This window comes from Manis pentadactyla, chromosome 1 (genome assembly GCF_030020395.1).
Source record: "Manis pentadactyla isolate mManPen7 chromosome 1, mManPen7.hap1, whole genome shotgun sequence".
NCBI lineage: Eukaryota > Metazoa > Chordata > Mammalia > Pholidota > Manidae > Manis > Manis pentadactyla.
The window spans coordinates 175,054,657-175,075,482 of NC_080019.1; the positions used below are offsets into that span (position 1 = coordinate 175,054,657).

General features: G+C 36.8%; 1 protein-coding gene across 1 annotated transcript; it reads left to right on the forward strand.

Annotated features, from left to right (window-relative positions):
- Positions 1–2,930: 2,930 nt before the first annotated feature.
- Positions 2,931–20,630, forward strand: TIMMDC1 (translocase of inner mitochondrial membrane domain containing 1). Its single transcript, XM_036883378.2, has 7 exons — positions 2,931–3,307; positions 5,907–6,072; positions 8,596–8,684; positions 9,174–9,241; positions 14,712–14,790; positions 17,873–17,983; positions 20,163–20,630. The coding sequence occupies exons 1-7, from the start codon at positions 2,970–2,972 to the stop codon at positions 20,305–20,307; spliced, it is 996 nt and encodes a 331-aa protein (XP_036739273.1). The 5' UTR covers positions 2,931–2,969; the 3' UTR covers positions 20,308–20,630.
- Positions 20,631–20,826: the final 196 nt, after the last annotated feature.

Consider the following 20,826-nt stretch of genomic DNA (forward strand, 5'->3'; position numbering starts at 1 on the left):
AGGGAGGGAACTGTTTATTTGGGGTGAAGGGGCAAAGATTATGTGTGTGCTAGGGGTGAGGGGACAGAGACTACATGCTTTACTAGAAGGGATCATTCTTATGTGACCAGCGTCCCAAGGAACAAAACCTTGGTCAGAGGGGTCTGCCTCCCAATAAGATGTTTCCATCGATAAGACGGGCCTGGATTTGGCCAGCCCCCTGACATCAACACACCATACACCTAACCATACACCTAAGCATATTGGCCAAAGGAGGGGGCCATGTGGACACATGGTTATTCTGGGACAAAATGTTACAAGCAGGCAGGGCTTATCACCACACAGAGTATCCTGAAAGATCTGAACAAGTTTTATAGCAGTTGGAAGGGTTGAAAGCAGGGCAACTCCAGGCACGCCATCTCAGCGAGAGTTCTAAACTGCCCCAGAGTGCTGCTGGGCAGAGTTGCAGACGCTGCTAGGTGTCTCTCGGATCAAGATTCCCAAGAAAAAATTCAATGGGCTCCTTTGGATCAGCTCCAAAAAGGATAGTTCCAACCCTTCACCCATACACTATGAACAGGCACACACACATGCATAAAACCCCTCTTCCCATGCATCTAAAAATGCTTTTGTTTAAGATAATCCTACTGCATAGAGAGGTGTGGTGTGTCTGAAACAGAGAGATACAAATTATTTAATATTTGTCATACACTTCTTGAGCATCTGTACACAAACAGTGGGCGATAAGAAAATACTACAGGCTCCATAGCTTCAAGGGACTCTATAGTTGAGATTATAAAGTAAATAATATGAGAGGCATCATAGGCAGAAGGTGATTAAGGTAATGTGAGGCCCTAATCATAAGGCCAATTATTCATATAGACAATGTGGATTTGGAGTTTAGAGGAAGAACTTTCTATCTGGTGCAGACAGGAAACTTCATGGAGGTATAAAAACTGAGGAATGGTAAATAAGGTGGTCCTTGGGAGTTCTCAAAATTCTACCTGTAGAAAGTTATTGTTATATGTAATACAATTAACTGTAAATACATAGCAAGAGTAGTACCTCGTGAACCTAGCAAGGAAAGGGAAATTTCTGACCCCTGGGTGAAAATTCACAAGGGAAGAAGCTATTGAGCTCTATGAACAGAACTCAGCAACAAGCGCTAAGGGTAGGAGACCGGTGGTTCCAGGCACATCATAGTGACTGTCCTGAGATCCCACATTGATGGCCTTTGCTTTGGTGGCAAATGCACATCCTGGGGAGCAGAGAACTGTATGTGAAACAGTGGCTCAAGTAAACCACATAACACCTTTCGGTTTAGCCTTTCTTGGAGACCCTTCAAAAAGAGCAGACCACCAAGGAGGGCAAGTATTTCCCTAGTAGTAAAAAAAGGTAAGACCCCAGGGACTTGAAGAAGCAGGAGTGTAGGAGGGTTAACAGAGAGGTAGAATCTGAGGAACTGAGAGGGAATAGCAGCAACAGTGTGAGCAGTAGCAAAGATTCTGGGGACTTCTTGAAGTATTAGATGGCAAAGGGAACCTTACAAATGAGACTCCAGTTACCTAAAGAAAAAGGCAGCTATAGAATTAGTGAAATTTGCCTGTTGATATGACCTCATTTGTATCTCTAAGAAGTGAGCCCTGGGAATACTAGAGCTATATATAAATGATTTCATTAGTATCTGCATAACACCCTGCCCCACAATCCTAACTCCTGCTTCATCCCAGAATGATTTTGGGATCATCTTAAGCATTTGGCTTTCTCTCCATGTGGACTAGACAGACTATGCCGTCATTTTCTCGGGCTTTTAGGCCTTGGGATTTTATCTTTGTGCCCAGTGGGGCCTGTATGAGATAAGGCACAATCTGGAGCCAGAAGTCAGGGGATCTGAATTCTTCAACAATCTACATGCTAGACACCATGCTAGGCATTGGACATACAGAGATGAATACACAGTGGTCTCTGACCTTAAAGTTAGTCTACTGTGACACCTCAGCACACAGGAATTTGTCATGCAATGTAGTAGGTTCTATAATGGGAGCTGGATCCAATCGTGTCTCCCAGACACCAGAGAAATCTTCCTGGCACTGTCACTAATTCAGTCACTCCAGTCAGCCGCTTCTCTCCCTTATCTATACAATTCCAGCTAACAAATTCCAGAGTTCTATTTACTGTATTATACTAAAAAGCACACCCTTTTGAATTACATCGAGAGGAATAAAAGAGTGGTAGGGATTGGCAAAAGGGGATTATGGCTGCTAGTAAAGATTAAATGAAATTACCCAAACCAGTGTGAGGATATTTTAAATGTGCGTATTTTAGTAAAAACTACACCTCAAAATATGTTAGAGGCATACTGATGGTAAGTTATTGCTGGACTAACACCTGATAAAAAATTCCATAAATTGCTCAGCCTTTTGAGAAACGGCATATGAACTAAGGGAGGGTAAAATCCATCTTGTGAGAAATTTTCCAAAGCCGATTCTTTTTTTAAAAATGTTTTCTGGAAATCTTGCTGTGTCTGACACCAAGGCCCATCTTCAATGCCTGTTCTTTCCGTTCAGCGCGGGGGGCTTCCCGTGCCTGCTGGGCGGGGTGGGCTTGTATTTGCACAAACTGCCATCCCCAATTTCCGTACTCCACTTCTGAACACTGCACTTCTTCATCCACGTGCGTTTTATTTAAACATGCTAAACTCCTTCAGCCTGTGACCACTGGGCCCACCGGTCAAAGCCCGGGTTTGTGTAAGCCTTAAAACCCAGGGAAGCAGAGCCACATCGCACCGAGCGTGGCTACTCACCACCTCTCACTTCCGGAGGAAACGAGCCTAGCAAGTCCGAAGTCCATCCCGCCTCCAGCCGGAAGTACTTTAGACTCCTGTTCCGCCATCGCCTTGCTCCTTAACCTTTGCCCTGGAGGGGGCGGGACTTCCTGTCTCGTGCGTCCTAGGTTCTCCAAAATAAGACCGGGCACTGAGGGCAAGGTTGATGAAAGCTGTGGCCGCTAGGCTGGCTGCGGGTTACCTCGGGCCTAGTGTGCGGCGGCGGACACTCACTTGCCCTTGCCCTTACTGTACTCCCATGGCGTCTCCTGAGGCCATGGGGCCTGAGAACCCAAGTTCGGAGAGGGTTACGGAGTTGCGGCCGCCGGCACCACAGAGCTTCCTCTGCAGGGCTTTGGGTCCTTTCCCTCGGGTCCTTGCTGCCGAAGCTGTGGCCGCCGATTCGGAGACCCTTGCGGAGGACCAAAAGCTGTCTTCCTGCGTCCCAGAGCCCCATAACTTGGAGTCCGGATGGGACCGCCTCCGGGAGCTGTTTGTCAAAGAGTAAAAGTGCCCAGGGTCTGTGGGGAGAGGCTGCAAAGGCGGGGCTTGCAACCTGGGTTATCCTGGGGCGAAGGACCCTAAGGTGGTGTGGGTTATTTTTAAATGGGACTTGGGGGTCTAATATTTGTACTTCAAGCTTGTATCACCACATTGCCGTTTGGTAGTTCTGTTGATTGACAGAATGGTTTTCACATGTTAAGGGTGAGACTAAGAGCTCTTAGAGATTAAATGGAAATACAGTTTTAGTGTAATCCCCTGATTTTACAGATTAGAAGAATTGGGCCCAACTATAACACGAGAAATGACCCTTGTATCAACATAAGTATATCGTTCCAGTATTCTTTTTCGTGTTTCACATGCTATCAAACTTTGGTATTTCATATTTGATATTTCAGTCAGTAGCCCCACTCCCCTCCAAGAAATGGAGGTTGGAGAGATGGCAGAGAGAATTGTAAAATTTTTATTCTGCCATATAAGGGATACAGAAAAAGTAGTAGCAACTATTGTCTCACCATTTTTTTAGAACAAATTAGCTGGATTAATAAGGATATTTCAGAATAAAGAATAACCCTTCAAACTGAATTAACTTTAATGAAAAAGGACATCTCATCATTCCTTCAGTAGTGAAAGGTTCGCCCTTTCATTAAGTATTTTACCATACTACACTGTTATCAAGTGATTAAGTTAACTCTGAAGCTTTATTATGTTGCTGAAATAGTTGGAGCAAGGGAGTTAGCAGAATTGTATTTAATAACTTTACTTAGAATTCATCATGTTTATTTTAAAGATAATGAGGCAGCCTTTCTCATTAGTCCTTGCAATATTTACTTGAGATATTTGTGAAAGATCCTGTGGAGTACATAACACTTTGATCAGCTTTTATACATCACAGTATGTTGGAACTGAAAGAAATTTGAAAGATAATCTAGTGTAACTTCTATGCTGTCCCTCGTGGATGAGGAAATACAGGCTCACAGAGATTGTGGTCTGGCTGTAGGTTATTTAACAGTGAGTGGTAGAACTAGAGCCACAACCCCATTGTAGCTATTTACAGTCTAAGTCCTTTCCACCATTGTGCCCTGTCTCTCCAGCTATTTGGGTAAACCATATAACTTTTTAGAGCCTCTATTTCCGTATTAATAAAGTGGAGATAAATATCACTTACATCATGGAATTTTTCAGAAAGATGAAAAAGGGGCAATGCATATCCATCTTCTTGCTTGTTAAATCTTAATCTCATTTACATTTTCTCTTTTCTGAGTTCGACCATATACCAGTTTTTATGTAAATATTTTTTATCTTATTCAAAAGATCAAAGATAAAATATGTTTTCTTTTATAGATCATAAGAACTGGGCCCAGCAAATAAGTATCAGAATTGACCCTGGAATCAACATCAGTATTTCACTCCGGTGAAAAAAGATTATCTAAAATATATCTGTATTTTATCTTTTATATTATATCTATGTTTTTATTTTATATGCTATATTATAGATATAGTTATGTCTATAAATATATCTTTATATCTTTTCTATATTTTAAAATATATTTGTAAAAGGTAAGATATAAGGTTCAAATTATAGCAGTTTTTCCTATTGACATAGCATAAGAATTACAGTTTTCTAAGAGATTTTATGTAGATTTTTTCCCCATAGATGCAGGAACTGCAAAGACTCACTGATTCTGATACCAGAAATGTGGTTATTGACAATTAGAATAAGATAAGTACTTCTATAGTGTCTGAAGAAAGCAAGTTAGTAATATGAATAACATTTAGTAGTTATCTAGGAGGTCCATTATTTATAGTATCTTAATACTTACCAGTTTAGCTTTTTGTTAGAGGAATTTCTGGAGGACATCTTGAGAGCTCCACTACCAGTTCTAATTTCTTATGTGTGGAGTGTAATAATTAAATTAAACATTAGATTTTTTTCTTTTAGTTTGTGCTGCCCACTGCGTAGTGTTATTTCTCATTGTTTTCTATTATACAAGCCTATGAGCATGACATAAAAGTTAAATAAAGTAATCAGAAAGATAGGGTTTGAGTTTGTTTGCATCTAGGATTTCATCCTTGCGTACGTTGTTCTAAAATCCTGTATTTGTATAATTTCCAAAAGTTAGCTTAAAATTCAAAAGGGAAATATGATCTCTATATCCAACTTACAGATTTTCCTGTTTCCAGGGACAAGATAGTGTTGTAACCATCATCAAACAAAAGCACCTTAAAACATTTTATTGGAGCATAATGCATCTAGAAAAATGTACATAAGTATGCTGATCAATGAATTTTCACAAACTAAATATGGCTGTATAATGAACACCAAGAGACTATTACCAGCATCCCAGAAGCTCTCCCTTGTAGTCCTTCCAGTCATGCCCACCCAAGAGTAACCAACCATTAGCAACATAGATAAATTGTGGCTGAGATTTGAGCTACTTGTAATATACCTGCACTTTTTAATTCATCAGAAGATTTAGTAGGTTCTGCCTGTAATGAAAAATGTGGTGATGGTAGCATTTGGGATAATTCTGGTCATAGTCTTTTAGAGAGCAGTATCCATAAGCTAATCCCAGACAACATTGTCTTTTTGATGTTTTAGTGAACGGGAGAGGACTTCAGAGGAACTTGAGAATATATATAGGGCAGCAGTTTCAGCAGGCATCATCGGCTGGGTGTACGGTGGAATACCAGCTTTTATTCATGCTAAGCAGAACTACATTGAGCAGAGTCAAGCAGAGATTTATCATAACCGGTTTGATGCTGTGGTACGTGCTGGCATCCCAGAAGTCTTTGACTTTTTACACTTTACATCCCAGAAGTCTTTTGACACTTTACAGTGTCTGAGTAAACTAAAGTCTTTACAAAGTCTATACTTAACAACAGTGGCAGTGCTGATGCTAAGGTGCACACCCATGGCTTGTCAGACTACTTTGTTATCTTCAGAAGGGATCACCAGGATGACTGTACTTTATGGTATCTTTTCAATCCCTGGCTAACTCATCAAGCCTCAGCTGTAGCATATTTAGCCCATCCACAAAGCCTCTGTGCAATATATTAGCATACACTAAAATTATAATTAACATTTATAACTTTTAGAGTGCTAACTCATTTGTTAGATCTGTACATCAATTCTGTTGAATTAGAAAGTTAGAGCCCAATTTTTTTCGTTTTGAAATTGTCAGACTTAAAGAAAAATTGCAAAAGTAGTGTGAAGAAGTCCTATATACCTTTCACCCAGATTCTCCAAATGTTAACATTTTACCACATTTGCTTAATCATTCTCTGTGTAATGCATGCTATTATTTTTGTGTGAACTGCTTAAGAGTGAGTTACAAACATGAATACTTGAGCATCTATTTCCTCCAAACAAGGATATTTCTTATAGTATAATTATGCAGATCAGGTAATTGATATTGACATTGTACTAGTACCTTATCTGCAGACTTTATGTAAATGTTGCTTGTTGTTCCCCTAATAAAATTTATCTTAAAAGTGAATAAATAATAAGACTTTTTTTTCTGGTCCAGGATCCAGTACTGGATAAGATGTTGAATTTGCCCATCATGCTTCTTTAGTCTCTTTTAATCTGGAACCGTTCCTTTGTGTTTCTTTAACTTTTGTGACCATAACATTTTTGCAGACTGTAGGCCGTTTATTTTGTAGAATGTCCCTCAATTTGGATTTTCTTGTTACTAGATTCCAGCAATGTGTTTTAGCAGGAATATCCTAGAATTGATATTATTTCCTTCTTAGTACATTGTATCAGAAGTACATGATACCTGTGCCTTTACTGGTGATGTTTACTTTAGTCACTTGGTTGAGATGGTCTCTGCCAGCTTATCCACTATGAAATTACTGTTTTCTCCCTTTGTAATAAGTATCTTGTGGATACTTATTAGATACTTTGAGACTGTGTAAACATACTGTTTTTCATCAAATTTCTACCCTCTAGTTTTAACATTCAATGATGATTCTTGACCTGAAACAGTTATTACTGTTGTGGTACCAAATGGCCACTTTCTGATTCCATCATGCCTACATTTCATAGTTAGTTTCTGCTATGAGGAAGAGCTTTCCCTTCCCCTTTATTTATCTGTTTATAAATTTATATCAATGTGGACTCATGGATTCTTATTTTATTCTGTAGGTATTGCTATTATTATTTATCTTGATGCTCAAATTGGCCTAGATTTGAACAGTTGGAGCCTCTTCAAGCTAGCCTGATGAAACCTGTACCCATCATTCTGCCAGCATACCTTTACTTTCTGGCACAGAATTTTCTTGGCTCATCCTTTACTTTCTAGCACCAGCCCTGGAATTAGCTATTTCATTAAGGAGCTCTCATTTCTTTTAATGGAAAATGATACTTTAAAATCAAGATTTGGTGCTAGGTATGCTCATTACTATTGGGGTATCATGGCTTCTAGGCTCTAGGCAGACAGAGTTAGTAAATGTGTGTGTGTGTGAGTCTGTATACACATTCATACACATATCTATGTCTATTTCTGTATTTAGCTACCTGTTAAAATATATGAGTTCATATTGATAACCTTCAGAGAGGTTTTGACTTGCCCAACATAATATAGTAGTTAAAGATCTTAGGGATTCTCTCAGATTCCTTAAAAATCTAGGCTTTACCCTCAAAATACTATTTTTTCCATGGTGTTTTAGTGAAAATGGGCTTTAGGACAGAGAACAACCTACCTTGCAATTCTACCTTTATTCCTAATAGACTGAGTGATCTTGGTTAGAAACTTCCTCTCCACACTTTAGTTAAAACTAAAACACCTGTCTGAAGAAAACGTTGTAAGAATTAAATGAGGTAATAGTTAACACAACTTTAACATAGAAGGTGGTCATTAAATGTTCTTTTTTCTTCCTCTGCTCCTTGTCTGTACATTTGTATTACTTTAATCCTTATCCTTTACTCAGTTCTTTATTTTGTGTTTTTCTTTTCCTTAATATTTCTTGAATATAAAAAGCCTAATACTGACTATCTCTGTCATGGTGTTTGCCATTTAGATTTGTGGTTGATGCTTATTTGATGGGTTTTTTGGCTGACAATGGCAATTCTTAGTTTCTTTTCCATTTCCTGATACAGTAGGGTGCACATGGGACTTCTGCTTAAGCTTCAGTTCTTAAACAATGATATTCCTGGAGATCTTCAATTTTTTTTATCTGTTTAGGTGTCCCTGCCCAATCCATAGCTAACATGCTTCCACCACAGTTTCAGAATAAGGAAAGTGTCAAGGTGTGTTGGAATCTCACAGCCTTTTTATTAACTTCAGCAATCTGCACATCGTGCTGCCATGAGAGGCTTTATCCGGTACGGCTGGCGCTGGAGTTGGAGAACTGCAGTGTTTGTGACTATATTCAAGTAAGTTCTCTCTGAATTATGACAAAGGGTTTTGGTATTCTTTTAGGAGTATATCTTTCGAGCAAGTGGGATTATAAAAACTAAACACCCACATGAAAGTGACTCATAGTAGAGCTTTTCCTCAAGAACTTTTTCCTTTGTCATTGTAACAGATGGGTCCAGTTGTAGTTTTGCATCCGTGCGTAGAGCTCTACCAACTATTACCAAATGACAACTTCTGCAAAACTTTTTACCTTTCTACTTCTAAATGGATATTTATTTCAGAAATGTGATTGTTCTTTGGTTCCTCCTACAGCAGGAGAAAGTCCACCTAGAAAACCACAGACATATTAGTAGTTTGGAACATGTTGAAGGGGCCTAGACTGGATGAGGGATTGACATTGTAGGCTCTTCTAAACTAATACCTGTATCACTTTAGTGAAAATTGCAGTCAGGAAGGTAAAAGGATAGGCTTTCAGTTTAACGTTTTCTTCCTCCCCTTCTTCCCAGCACAGTGAACACTGGTCTAAATGTGTACCGAAATAAAAATGCCCTAAGCCATTTTGTCACTGCAGGAGGTAAGACATTTTTGTACTTGTTTATGTTTTCCAATCTCCTCAAATATGGCTTAAGAACTATGTAAGGACTTATAAATAAGAGCCACTGAATTCTTTGGTTGGCTTTTTTATCGTATCTCATTCAACATTCATGCAAAATGTATGGAGAGCATTGTGCTTGGCCCTTGATATACTTGGTGAATAAAACAGAAAAGGTCTTTGCTTTCATGGAGCTTTATAATCTATTGTGAATGGATTAAAAACAGGTTACTATGATGGAAAGTAACAGGGCAGTGGGATCTTATGTGAACAGGGTTATCAGGGAAAGCCTTTCTGAGGAAGTGACGTTGAAGCTGATACCTGGGGAATGGGAAGGGGCAAGCCTTGCAAAGAAAGAAGAGTAGCTTAGACAGAGGGAACATCAAGGATGAAGACTTAAAGGCAAGAAAGTTCTTAAAAGCTGGATAATATGGCTGGAACATAGTGAGGGGAAGAGTCACTTGATATGAGATTGATGAGGGAGAAGTTAGAGGTCAGATTTTTCATGGTAACAGTTTGGGTTTTATTTTAAAGCTCTGCCTCTTGTAAATATGTCCTCTTTAAAGTGAACATTTTTAAAGAAATACTGAAGTGTTTCTTAAATGTAAATGGTGTTAACTGCTGTGTACAAACACTAATTTGTACATTCTCTCACAAAAACGCACATACAGTGCACATAACATGTTTTTTGTTTTTTATTTGGAAATCATCTTAAGTATACAAGAAGATGCAAAAATAAAAGTAATACAAGGAGCACCATATACCTTTATATACAGAGATTCAACTGTTGCTAACATTTTAGTCCATTTGCTTTGTCACTTAACACTCTTTCATTTGGGTGCACTCTTCCTCTCTATGCATTATTTGAACTTAACATTTTAATGAGAACATTTAAGAATATAAAACTAGAAATACACATTCATAGCATTGGAGCAGCTAGAACTTGCCCTTTTTCTTAACTTGCAAACATTTTTCTATGGTTATTCTATAGGCTTAGGTTCCTGTATCCAAACCGAACTCTTGTCTTCCCCCACTTCCATACTTGCTCCTGCTGTCATGTTCTCTGTCATCTACTCTGTTAAATTAAAAAAACTGAAAACTGAGTAATGAAGTGGTTTCTGCCCTTTATCTCCCTCTTTCAAAACTTCTAGTCCCCTCAGTTACATTCCATAAATATATTAGGATTTCCTCACCTTCTCTTTATTCTTTCCTTATCTGATCTAAAAGACAGTTACATAAAATAATAATATTGAAGTGTTAGACCTAGTACATTTAAAGCTATATATGACAAACAAATGAGAAAGAAGGAAAGAATGGAGGTATATTGGAGCAAGGAGATGATACCAAATAGTAAATTAACTCCACAGGAAGAAATAAAGTACTAGACATGGTAAATTTGTAGATTAATACAAAAGACTTTGTAAATCTATTGTTTTTTCATTTCTTTTCTTAACCATTTTCCCATTTCTTTAAAATATGTATAAAATAATAACATTGTATTGTGTTTTAACATTTGTAACAAATGACAATGATAGTACAAAGATGGAAGAGGAGTGGAGCTGTATTGGAACAGTGTTTCTATATTTTACTGGAATTAAATTAGTACTGAAGTAGGTTTGATAAATTAATGCAGAGTGTAATCTCTAAAGCCAGTAATAAGAAAGTAACTTTTGAAAGTAGTAACAAGGTCAAAAAAGAATTAAATAAGTATATAGAAAGCATATAGCAAAATGGCAGACCTAAATCCGGCAATACCAATAACAACATTAAATATGAATGGATTAAATATTACAATCAATAGGAGAGATTGTCTGACTTAATTTTGAAAAGGTCCAACATTACATATATGCTATCTATAAGACATAGTTTAGTTCAAAGAAACAAATAAGTTGATAATAAAAAGATGGGAAAAGGTATACTATGCAAACTAAGAGCTTGAGTGGCTGTACTGGTATCAGACAAGACAGACCTTTAGAAGAAAGTGGTAGAGACAAAGAAGGACATCTTACAATGTAAAAAGGGCCAATCCGTCAAGAAGATACAAACATACATTTAATACCAGAGCTCCAAAATACATGAAGCAAACACTTTGAATTGAGGGGAGAAATAGACAATTTAGTAATAGTAGTTGGAACCTTCAATTCCCCACCTTTAATAATGAATAGAATAACTACAGGGAAATCAACAAGGATATGGAATACTTGAACACTGTCAACCTATGTGATATAACTAACATCTCTGGAACACCTAACAATAGCAGGGTATACTTTCTTTCCAAGTACCCATGGGATATTCTCCAAGCTAGACCATAGGCAAGGCCATAAAATCCTTTTAAATTTAGTGCTAAATGAACTACCAACTTCTGAAAAGACACAGAGAAATTGTGAACACTTATTATTAAGTGAAAGAAGCCAATCTGAAAAAAGCTTTATAACATTTTATCAATAGTAACAAGGTCAAAAAGGTATAAAATATGATATATATCGAGTCAGTATATATTGATATATATATTGGGGTATATCAAATTTGAAAGGATTGAAATCATATAAACCATGTTCTCTTATCTCAATGGAATTAAACAACAAAAAAATTGGGGAAACGCACAAATATTTGGAAATTGAACAGTATATTTATAAATAACCCAAAGACTAAAGAGGAATCATAAGGGAAATTAGAAATATTTTGAGTTGAATGAAAATGAAAACACATTATATCAAAATTTATGGTGCAGTCAAATTAGTATTTAGAGGGAAATTTATAGCTATTAACGCCCATATTATAAAATAAGAAAGATCTCAAATGAATAAGCTTCCGCCTTTAAAAACTAGAAAGTGAAGAGCAATATAAATCCAAAGTAAGCAGACACAAGGCAATAATATAATTGAAATAATAGTGTGAAACTCAATGAAATTGAAATAAAAAGAGAAAAATCAGTGAAGCCAAATGGTACTTTGAAAAGATCAACAAAATAGACATGCTTTTTAGCAAGACTGACCAAGAAAAAAGAAGACCTGAGTTACCAAAATTTACTCAAGAAGAAATAGAGCATCTGAATAGTTCCATAACAAGTTTATTAACTAAATTATTATTAGTTAAAAATCTTTTCACAAAGGATAGCCTAGGACAAGATGGCTTCTGGGCTACTTGGGAAGTTTCTTTCACAAATTCTTCCAGAAAACAGAGAAAGAGGGAACACTTCCCAACTCATTCTATTAGGCTAGTATTATCTTGATGCTAAAACAAGATAAAGGTAGCAAAGAAAATTCTATCCAAAAATCACTATCCATCGAGAATATGTACACAAAATCCTTAACAAAATATTAATAAACCAAATTCAGCAACAAACAAGGATTATACACCATGACCAAGTGGAATTTATCTAAGGAATTCAGGATTAGCTTAGAAGAAAATGTCTGACAAAAGCCCAACATTCATGATAAAAACTCTCAAAATAGGGATAAATCTTTACCCTGATGAAGGTCATCTATGAAAAAAACCTGTAGCTAACATTTAATGGTGGAAGACTGAATGATTTTCTCTTAAGATTGAGAACAAGGCAAAAATGTATACACTTGTGTTCAGGTGTATATTTGTGATGAATATATTTGTATTCAGCATTATACTGGAGACATTAGCCAGTGCATTCAGGCATGAAAAAGAAATAAAAAGCATCCAGATTGAAAAAGAAGTAAACTGTCTTCATTTACAGAAAACATGGTCCTGTGTAATAGAGTCTGACACCATTTTTTGCTATTTGGCCATTGACAGCTTCTAAGCTTCACTACTCCCCTTTTTAAAAATACTACTTTATTTTTTACAGCAGTTGTAAGTTCATAGCAAAATTGGTACCAAGATTTCCCATATACATCCTCAGTCCCACACGGACACAATAGTCTCCCCCACTATCAACATTTCTCACTGGAGTGGTGCGTTTGTTACAATTGAAGAACTACAATGACACATCATCACCCCAAGTCCATAGTTTACCTTTGAGCTCACTCTTAGTGGTGTACTTTCTATGGGTTTAGACAAATATGTAAATGACATGTATCCATCATTATGATATCATAAGAAGAGTATTTCACTGCCCTAAAAATCTGTGCTCTGCCTGTTCGTTCCCCCCACCAGTCCCTGGCAACCACTGAAATTTTTACTGTCTCCGTAGTTTTGCCTTTTCCAGAATGTCATATAATTTTATCTAGCTTTTCCAGATTAGTTTCTTTCAGTTACTAATAAACATTTACAGTTTCTCCATGTCTTTTCATGAGTTGATAGTTCATTTCTTTTTAGCACCAAATAATATTCCATTGCCTGAATGTGAATAGTTTATTTACCTGTTACCTGTTGAAGGCCATCTTGGTTGCATCCAGGTTTTGACAGTTGTGAGCAAAGCTGTAATAAGCATCTGTATGCAGGTTTTGGTGTGTAGGTCTCGAGCTTCTTTGGGCAAATACCAGGGAGTGTGACTATATGGTATTATATGTGACACACTGGATTATATGGTGAGACTATGTTTAGTTTTTAACAAAGTGCCAAACTGTCTTCAAAAGTGTCTGTACCATTTCACATTCTAACCAGCAATCAATTTCTTTTGCTCCACCTCCTTGCTAGCACTTGTTGTTATCAGTGTTCTACATTTTGGATAGTCTAATAGGTTTTCAAAAAATTTCGTTTTTAAATATTTTGTTTGGAAAGGAGCACTAGAAAAAAAAAAGACCAAACTTACTGTCTCTGGGTAATAGAATTAAAGGTGATTTTTAATTTTTGTTAATTTTAAAATTTAGAAAACATCTTAAGTGAATATATAGTACTTAAATAAGGTATGTAAATCTCAAATGTTGTTTTTCTTTAAATGTTACCACCTGAAATGGCATTAGTTGTGTTGTACATAATGAAAGAGGAAAATGAAGAAACATCATAGATGTACACTTCCCACAAGGAAAGAGCGAGCACCCACGTACCGGCCACCAGGTGGCACTGTAGGCCACACTTAGGTCAAGGTCAAACCTCATAGGTCTTAGGAGAGGCAAAGCATTGCACTACAGAAATGGTGAGGCTAGAGGAACCTGTAAGCCGCAGGAGTTTCTGTTGTTTATTTGGGGAAAACTTTCCTTGAGAAAGGAAGAAATGAAAGAGGTGAAAGTGGAGAAACGAAAGATTTTTCAAAGAGGAGGTGGCAAACATGAAGCAGAATGAGGAGGTTGGATCCATAGAACAGACTGAGGCATTAGGTTTGCAAAAGGAATGTTTTCTTCCTTTGAACCTGCAGAGTAGAAGAGAAGCTAGCTGTTTGGCATTTTAGTTTCATGAAATCTAGGTTGTGGAGGTATATTAATGTTCAGTTCAGAAAGCTTACTAAGGGGTTTATGTCTTTTTTGTAGAAAGAAATATAAAAATGAAATTCTAATTTTAAGGATGATTTAATATTGCCTTGTTCTGTTTTGTTAAATAGCTGTCACAGGAAGTCTTTTTAGAATAAACTTAGGTCTGCGTGGCCTGGTGGCCGGTGGCATAATTGGAGCCTTGCTAGGGTAAGTGTTAATGTGGTTTAATTCTAAATTAACACAACTTTCATTAATGCCTTGCTTGTTAAATCTCATTCATTTCTAAAGAGCAGATTTAATCCTTAAAGCCTATAACAAGGTATCTAGACTTGCATTGGCGGTAGCTTTGTCCCGTCTAATTCTACCCCAACTATTGATTCTACTTCCGGTTTTCATTGGGTAAAAACTGTTTAAATCTCACTAACACCTGAAATTATGCGTAGTTTGAACAAAATACTTATAAGGAGCAGGTAAAAAAGAAAAACAGGTAACAAGCACATTCTATTTAAAAAGTTATATTTGTTTAGTTTAATAAATTATTTTTCTTCTCCAATTTTTTATTTTGAAAAATTCCAAACCTACAGAAAAGTTGAATGAATCAATACCTTGAACAGCTATATATCCTTCACTTAAGATTCACAAATTGTTAACATATTTATTTTCTTTCTCTGCATGTAGGTGGGATATGTGTATATTTTGTTCTTTTTTCTTTGGTTAAACCATCTGAGACTTCATAATTGTTTACTCCTAAATATGTCAGCATGTATCACCTAGGATGAAAACCATTCTCCAATGTTATCACAATATAATTATCAAAATAAATAATCTAGCTTTGATCAATGCAGCTATCTCAGATAAGGTCCATATTCAAAATTATTCACTTCCTACTACAATGCCATATATATTTTAAACCCAGGATCCAGTTGCATATTGAATTTAGTTGACATGTCTCTTTTGATTCCTTTCAGCTAAAGAACAGTTCCACTGCCTTTTTTCCTCCAGAAAATGTCTCCATTTTGTTTGACTATCCCCTCTTGATTAAATGTAGCTTAAGTGTTTTCATCAGGAATACAGTGTAGGTGAAATTGTGTCCTTCTCACATCAAATGTATCACATTGGCAGACATATTATATCACCCATTATAAAGGGTGTTAACTTTAATTACTTGGTATATTAGTTTTCCATTGCTGTGTAACAAATTACCTTAAATGTAGCAGCTTAAACACCATCCATTTGTTATATCACAGTTCTATAGGTCAGAAGTGTGGGTAGAATTGGATGGGTTCTCTGCTCAGGGTTTCACAAGGCCATAATCAAGGTATTGGCCAGGTAGGCTCTTACCTGAAGGCTGTGGGAAAGACTGTTGCCAAACCATTCAGGTTATTGACAGACTCCTTGTGGCTGTAGGTCTGAAGTCCCCATTACCTGGCTAGCTGGCAGCCAGGCACTATTCTGTTCCTAGGGGCATCCATGCACCTTCTCACAGTGCCCCCTCCAGTTCAAACCAGCCGCCAGCATGTCAAATCCTTCTCATACTTAAAATCTTTCTGACTTAATACTCTGCCACAAGCCAGAGTGGTTTTACTCTCTGGTTTTAAAGGGTTCATCCAGATAATCTCCTTTTTGATTGACTTGAATTCAACTGATTAGCAGCCTTAGTTACATCTCAAAATCCATTTTGTCACTTAATATGATATAATCATGGGCATAATACCTCATCATATACTCATAGTTAAGGGATTAGGGCAGGAAAATTCAAGGGGCCATTTTAGAATTCTACCTATCACATTTGATATTTACTAAGTTTTTCCAATGCAGGGTATTTTTTTCCCTTCATGGTTAATAAGTTAATCTGTGGAGTAAGATTATGTGAATAGCCTTCTCTCCAGCTATCTTTTTTCTTGTGGTCTTAATGATACATTGATGATCCATGCTGTAAACAGTTATAGAGATGGTTGCAAAACGATTTGCTAGTTCTGTCATTTCTGCTGTTCTTATCAGCTGGCATTCACCTGAAGAGGAGAGTTCTCCCTCCCACTCCACCAACTCCTGTCCCTTTTCCTGCCCCTTTTCAGGAGGAGGTAACACTGGATTTGTAGATTCTTTTTATGAAAAATTTATTTTTAAATTCAGTATAACTCATTGCTGACATTTTGTTATATTGTTAATATAACAGCTTTGTTTTAAGGGGAAAGTTGAAATTAGCAGCAAAAATGATTTCTTTTTCATTGTGGTAAAAACCACATAACAAAGGAGTTACCATCTTAACCATTTTTAAGTATACAGTTCAGTAGTGTTAAGTATATTCACATTGTGCAATAGGTCTCCAGAGCTTTTCATCTTGCAAAACTGAAACTGTGCTTATTAAAGACTAATTTTCCCTTCCCCTACCCCCAGCCATTGGCTACCACATCTCTACTTTGTTTCTATGATTTTGACTACTTTAGTTATTCATATGACTGGGATGATATAATATTTGTTCTTTTCTAACTGGCTTATTTCATTTTGAATAATGTCCTTGAAGTCCATTCATGTTGTAGCTTGTGACAGGATCTCCTTTTTAAAAGTTGCATATATTCCATTGTATATACCACATTTTGTTTATCCATTCATGTGGCAGTGGACATTTCCACTAAGTGAAAATAATTCTTAAAATGAAGTTACTTAGGTTGTAGCCAGAGAGAATTTAAGTTACATTAGAGTCAAAAACTTCCTCTCTTTGAGAACACAAGAACCAAACATTCTCTATTACTGTAAAAATTCTTATCTAAATCATTTTCTCAATGGCTAACTATTGGCCTTGTGGGTGAGACTGTTGTGCTAGACTTTTGAATTTTAGGATGTTTGGTGGTTCTACCTCCAAAAGCCAGCATTCTTCCCCTGACCAAAAAATGCCCTCCACAGTTCCTGCTCACTAGGGGGTCTGATACCATTCCTCACATTAATTTCATTTCTAAGAAACCTTCAGTGTAAAGCTACTTACTAGAACTTTTCATAAATATGTATTTGCCCAGTTTATCATTTGTGATAAAAAATAACAGAGCCAATTTAGAGACCTGCTTTTATACCAGTTAATTTTAGGCAATGACTATTTTTCTCTGTTGTTCAGGCCAGGAAGGAAATTGCCTTAATATTTTCTTCTTCATTCAACAAGGCTGCTGTAATCACCAAGTATCCCTGTACCTGTCAGAGAACAGGCAGCTCTGCTGGCATTGCTCGTGCCTTAGCAGATGCTCACGTGTGATCTAACGGTTCTTTTTCCTAAGTTTTCCCTCTGCTTGCCCCTCAGCACTCCTGTAGGAAGCCTGTTGATGGCGATTCAGAAGTACTGTGGTGAGACCATTCAGGAGGGAAAACAGAAGGATCAGAAGGCATTTCATGAACTGAAACGGGAGGAGTGGTAAGGAGCATGCCAGGACTAGGCTATCTGACTCCCTGCTGCATGCCTGAGGGGGGGGTGTTCTCCTAACCCAAGTACTCTAAACTGCCTCCTGATTCAAAGGAGAGTTTCTTTTTACTGAGCCCTTTAACTTATACCTTACCTTGCTTTTTAATCTTTTTAATTAAGGAGATCAGAAAAATGAAAGATAATAATATTGTTAATATGATGAAGATCTTTCCTTAGATACATTTTTAAAAAAATTAAATTGTTGTAAATGTCATTTTGCTGTGTATTTTTTTCTTATGTTCTTGACAGCATAGCAATTAACCTAAAGGAAATGAGTGAGCTTGACTTGGCTTTACTTAAAAGGTGATATCCCTGTTTACACATACATCTATGAATAACATAGAGCATGTTTGAACTCCACATTCAAAGATTCTACTTCATGCTGTAGATGTTTGTGAACTGAATGCCACTGAGGAGGAACTTTGACCTGTTCTGTCTAGTCATTTGCAGGAGTATAGTAATCAGGCTGAGAGCAGACTTTGTTCTGATTCTTTGTATGGTCAGCATAACAGGTTTTCATCTAGCATTCCTGGTACAATTGTTGCTCACAGTCAGCTTCCTGGACTCAGGCAGCATCTGTTTCTGCTGCTTATGCTGCTTTAGTGGTCAATAGATGAGCAGTTACTTTCCCATGTTAACCTCCATTTGTGCTCTACCCACACATACACGGAAATCCATAGTATCTGTTGTTACCTCTGTTGTTCAGACCAGGAAGGAAATTACCTTAGGTAGATCTGTAGATTTGTTATTCAAGGAGGACTTACATGCTATAGGACAAAAAACATTGGTTTTGGATCTAATAAAACCTGGAAAACAAAACTGAAATCCCAGCTACACTATTAACTAGTTCTGTTACTTTAGATATTTTCCTTAACTTCAAGGCCTCAGTTTTCTCAGCCAGAGGACAGAATCATACCACCATGCTCAATATATGTTTGTTTTGTTCTTTCTGCTTCTCCATAGTAAGAAGATAGGTGAAATAACGCAGTTATCTACGCTCTAAGATAAAGCGCTTAAAATTCTGAATATCAGTGTTAAGATTTGTTGTTATGGAGAATTAAAAGCATGAAAGCATTAGCTAATTTCTAGTTACTTAAGTGTAGCGAGAGCCTTCTTTTTTAAAAAGGAAACTCTGAGAAAGGAGTTGGAAGGGCAAGGAAAGTATACTGGCTATTCAAATCTGAAATAGAAAGTTATGAAAGAATTAACATTTGGAAAAATATAAAATAATTGCATTTCAGTTAAAAAAACAGGAAAAAACTAAAGATCAATTATTTTGAGATAGAAAACCTCAAGAATGGATAAAAACAATAACTTGAATTATAATAAAAGAATACTTTAGCAAAAGGAAAAATGTATAGGCTATTTGTGTATATATATGTAATATAAATATATGACATTTCTGAGAAAAGCTAATTTAATAAATAGTTTTATATTTATATGCCTGCTTCTTTGAAAATAGCTATGGGAAAATCAAACAATGTGAGAGTCTAAAAAAATTGCCTTATTGAGCAGAAAATGTAGGAAACTGGTTATAGAGATATGGAAAAAGAAATGATCAAATCTGGTTGTGAAGAGTTGAGAAGAAAGTCATAGGTGATCCTGACAATCACTTAAAGAAGACAGTAATACTTGATGTAGAAGAAGAACTCATCTGTTACTTGGAAATTAGATTTTAACTCCCGTTAGATATACATCTATAGCGTTATCTTTTCTGACTTTTCCATACTGTGATTACCATGCTGTAGCCGCTGTGTAGTCCCTACAAGTTCTGGCAATAGAGAGTTAACAGAGGCCGGGGGCTCACAACCAGCCAGGCTGCACAACTCATACTTAAACTCAGGGTCTTTCAGCGTCTGCTTGTCTCCCCTGCTGCAAGTCTGGAATATCTTGCGATCAGAGCTGCTCCCATAGCAATGTCTGTTTTGGTAATGCAAGAGTCCCAGTTGGCTTGTGAATGGAACAGGTTAGGAGAGAGAAGAAAGTCATTGTATTTGAAGTCCAAGGAGCACCTGTTTGCTCAGAAGTTGCAGGGTGAATAAGACAAATACTATCTTTAAAAAAAAAATCTCTCTAAGAACTAAAGAAACAGAGCAGTACTTGCTAGATCCATTTTGTTCTTTGATTACAGGAAATCTAGACTACAACTTACTGAGCTCCTCCCTCAAGAAATTGAAAGCAGCTTACAGGAAAATCGATCCGAGGATGATGCTAAGAAAATTGAAGCACTGCTAAATCTTCCTAGAAACCCTCCATCAGCAGATAAACAAGACTAGGACTAAAAATGTTCTGGACTTGAAACACATTGGAGAGTTAAAGGGAGCTATTTTCATTGAATGCCAGTGGTCAGGCTCTAGTTAGCCTGCTGACAAATATGAGTGTTGGCACCTGTAGAGGAAGTGATTAGCTTTTATTGTTATTATTTTTACCAAGAATTGGACTGTTGTGCTCTCATTTTACTTATCCTTAAATGTAAATACATACTTATATCTATACTGATTGATCTATGTATTTAACATTATCTTTATTGATTGATCAATATATATTTCTTTCCCCTGGATTTTACAACAGTAAATTTAAAATTTCCCAAAAGATTAAAGTTGAATTCTACAGGTTGTATATTCTTGTAGCCCTTTAAAAGAGTACTCTAGGAATCACTAGGAAGATAAGAAGAAAGAACCAGGTAATACAAATGGTCCAAGAAACCCTGTGGGCATATGTGTGTATAGTGTTTGGTTTTGTTTTAATACAAATCAAAGGTGATTCCTATGCCATTTGAAGTACAGTGTAAATTT

What these genes read in the sequence shown, in the direction of transcription:
- TIMMDC1 (XM_036883378.2), top strand. Translation starts at nt 2,970, where the DNA reads ATGAAAGCTGTGGCCGCTAGGCTGGCTGCGGGTTACCTCGGGCCTAGT. An exon ending in ATAACCGGTTTGATGCTGTG is followed by an intron (nt 6,073 to 8,595) that starts GTACGTGCTGGC and finishes TATTAACTTCAG; the next exon opens with CAATCTGCACATCGTGCTGC. An exon ending in ATAATTGGAGCCTTGCTAGG is followed by an intron (nt 14,791 to 17,872) that starts GTAAGTGTTAAT and finishes CTTGCCCCTCAG; the next exon opens with CACTCCTGTAGGAAGCCTGT.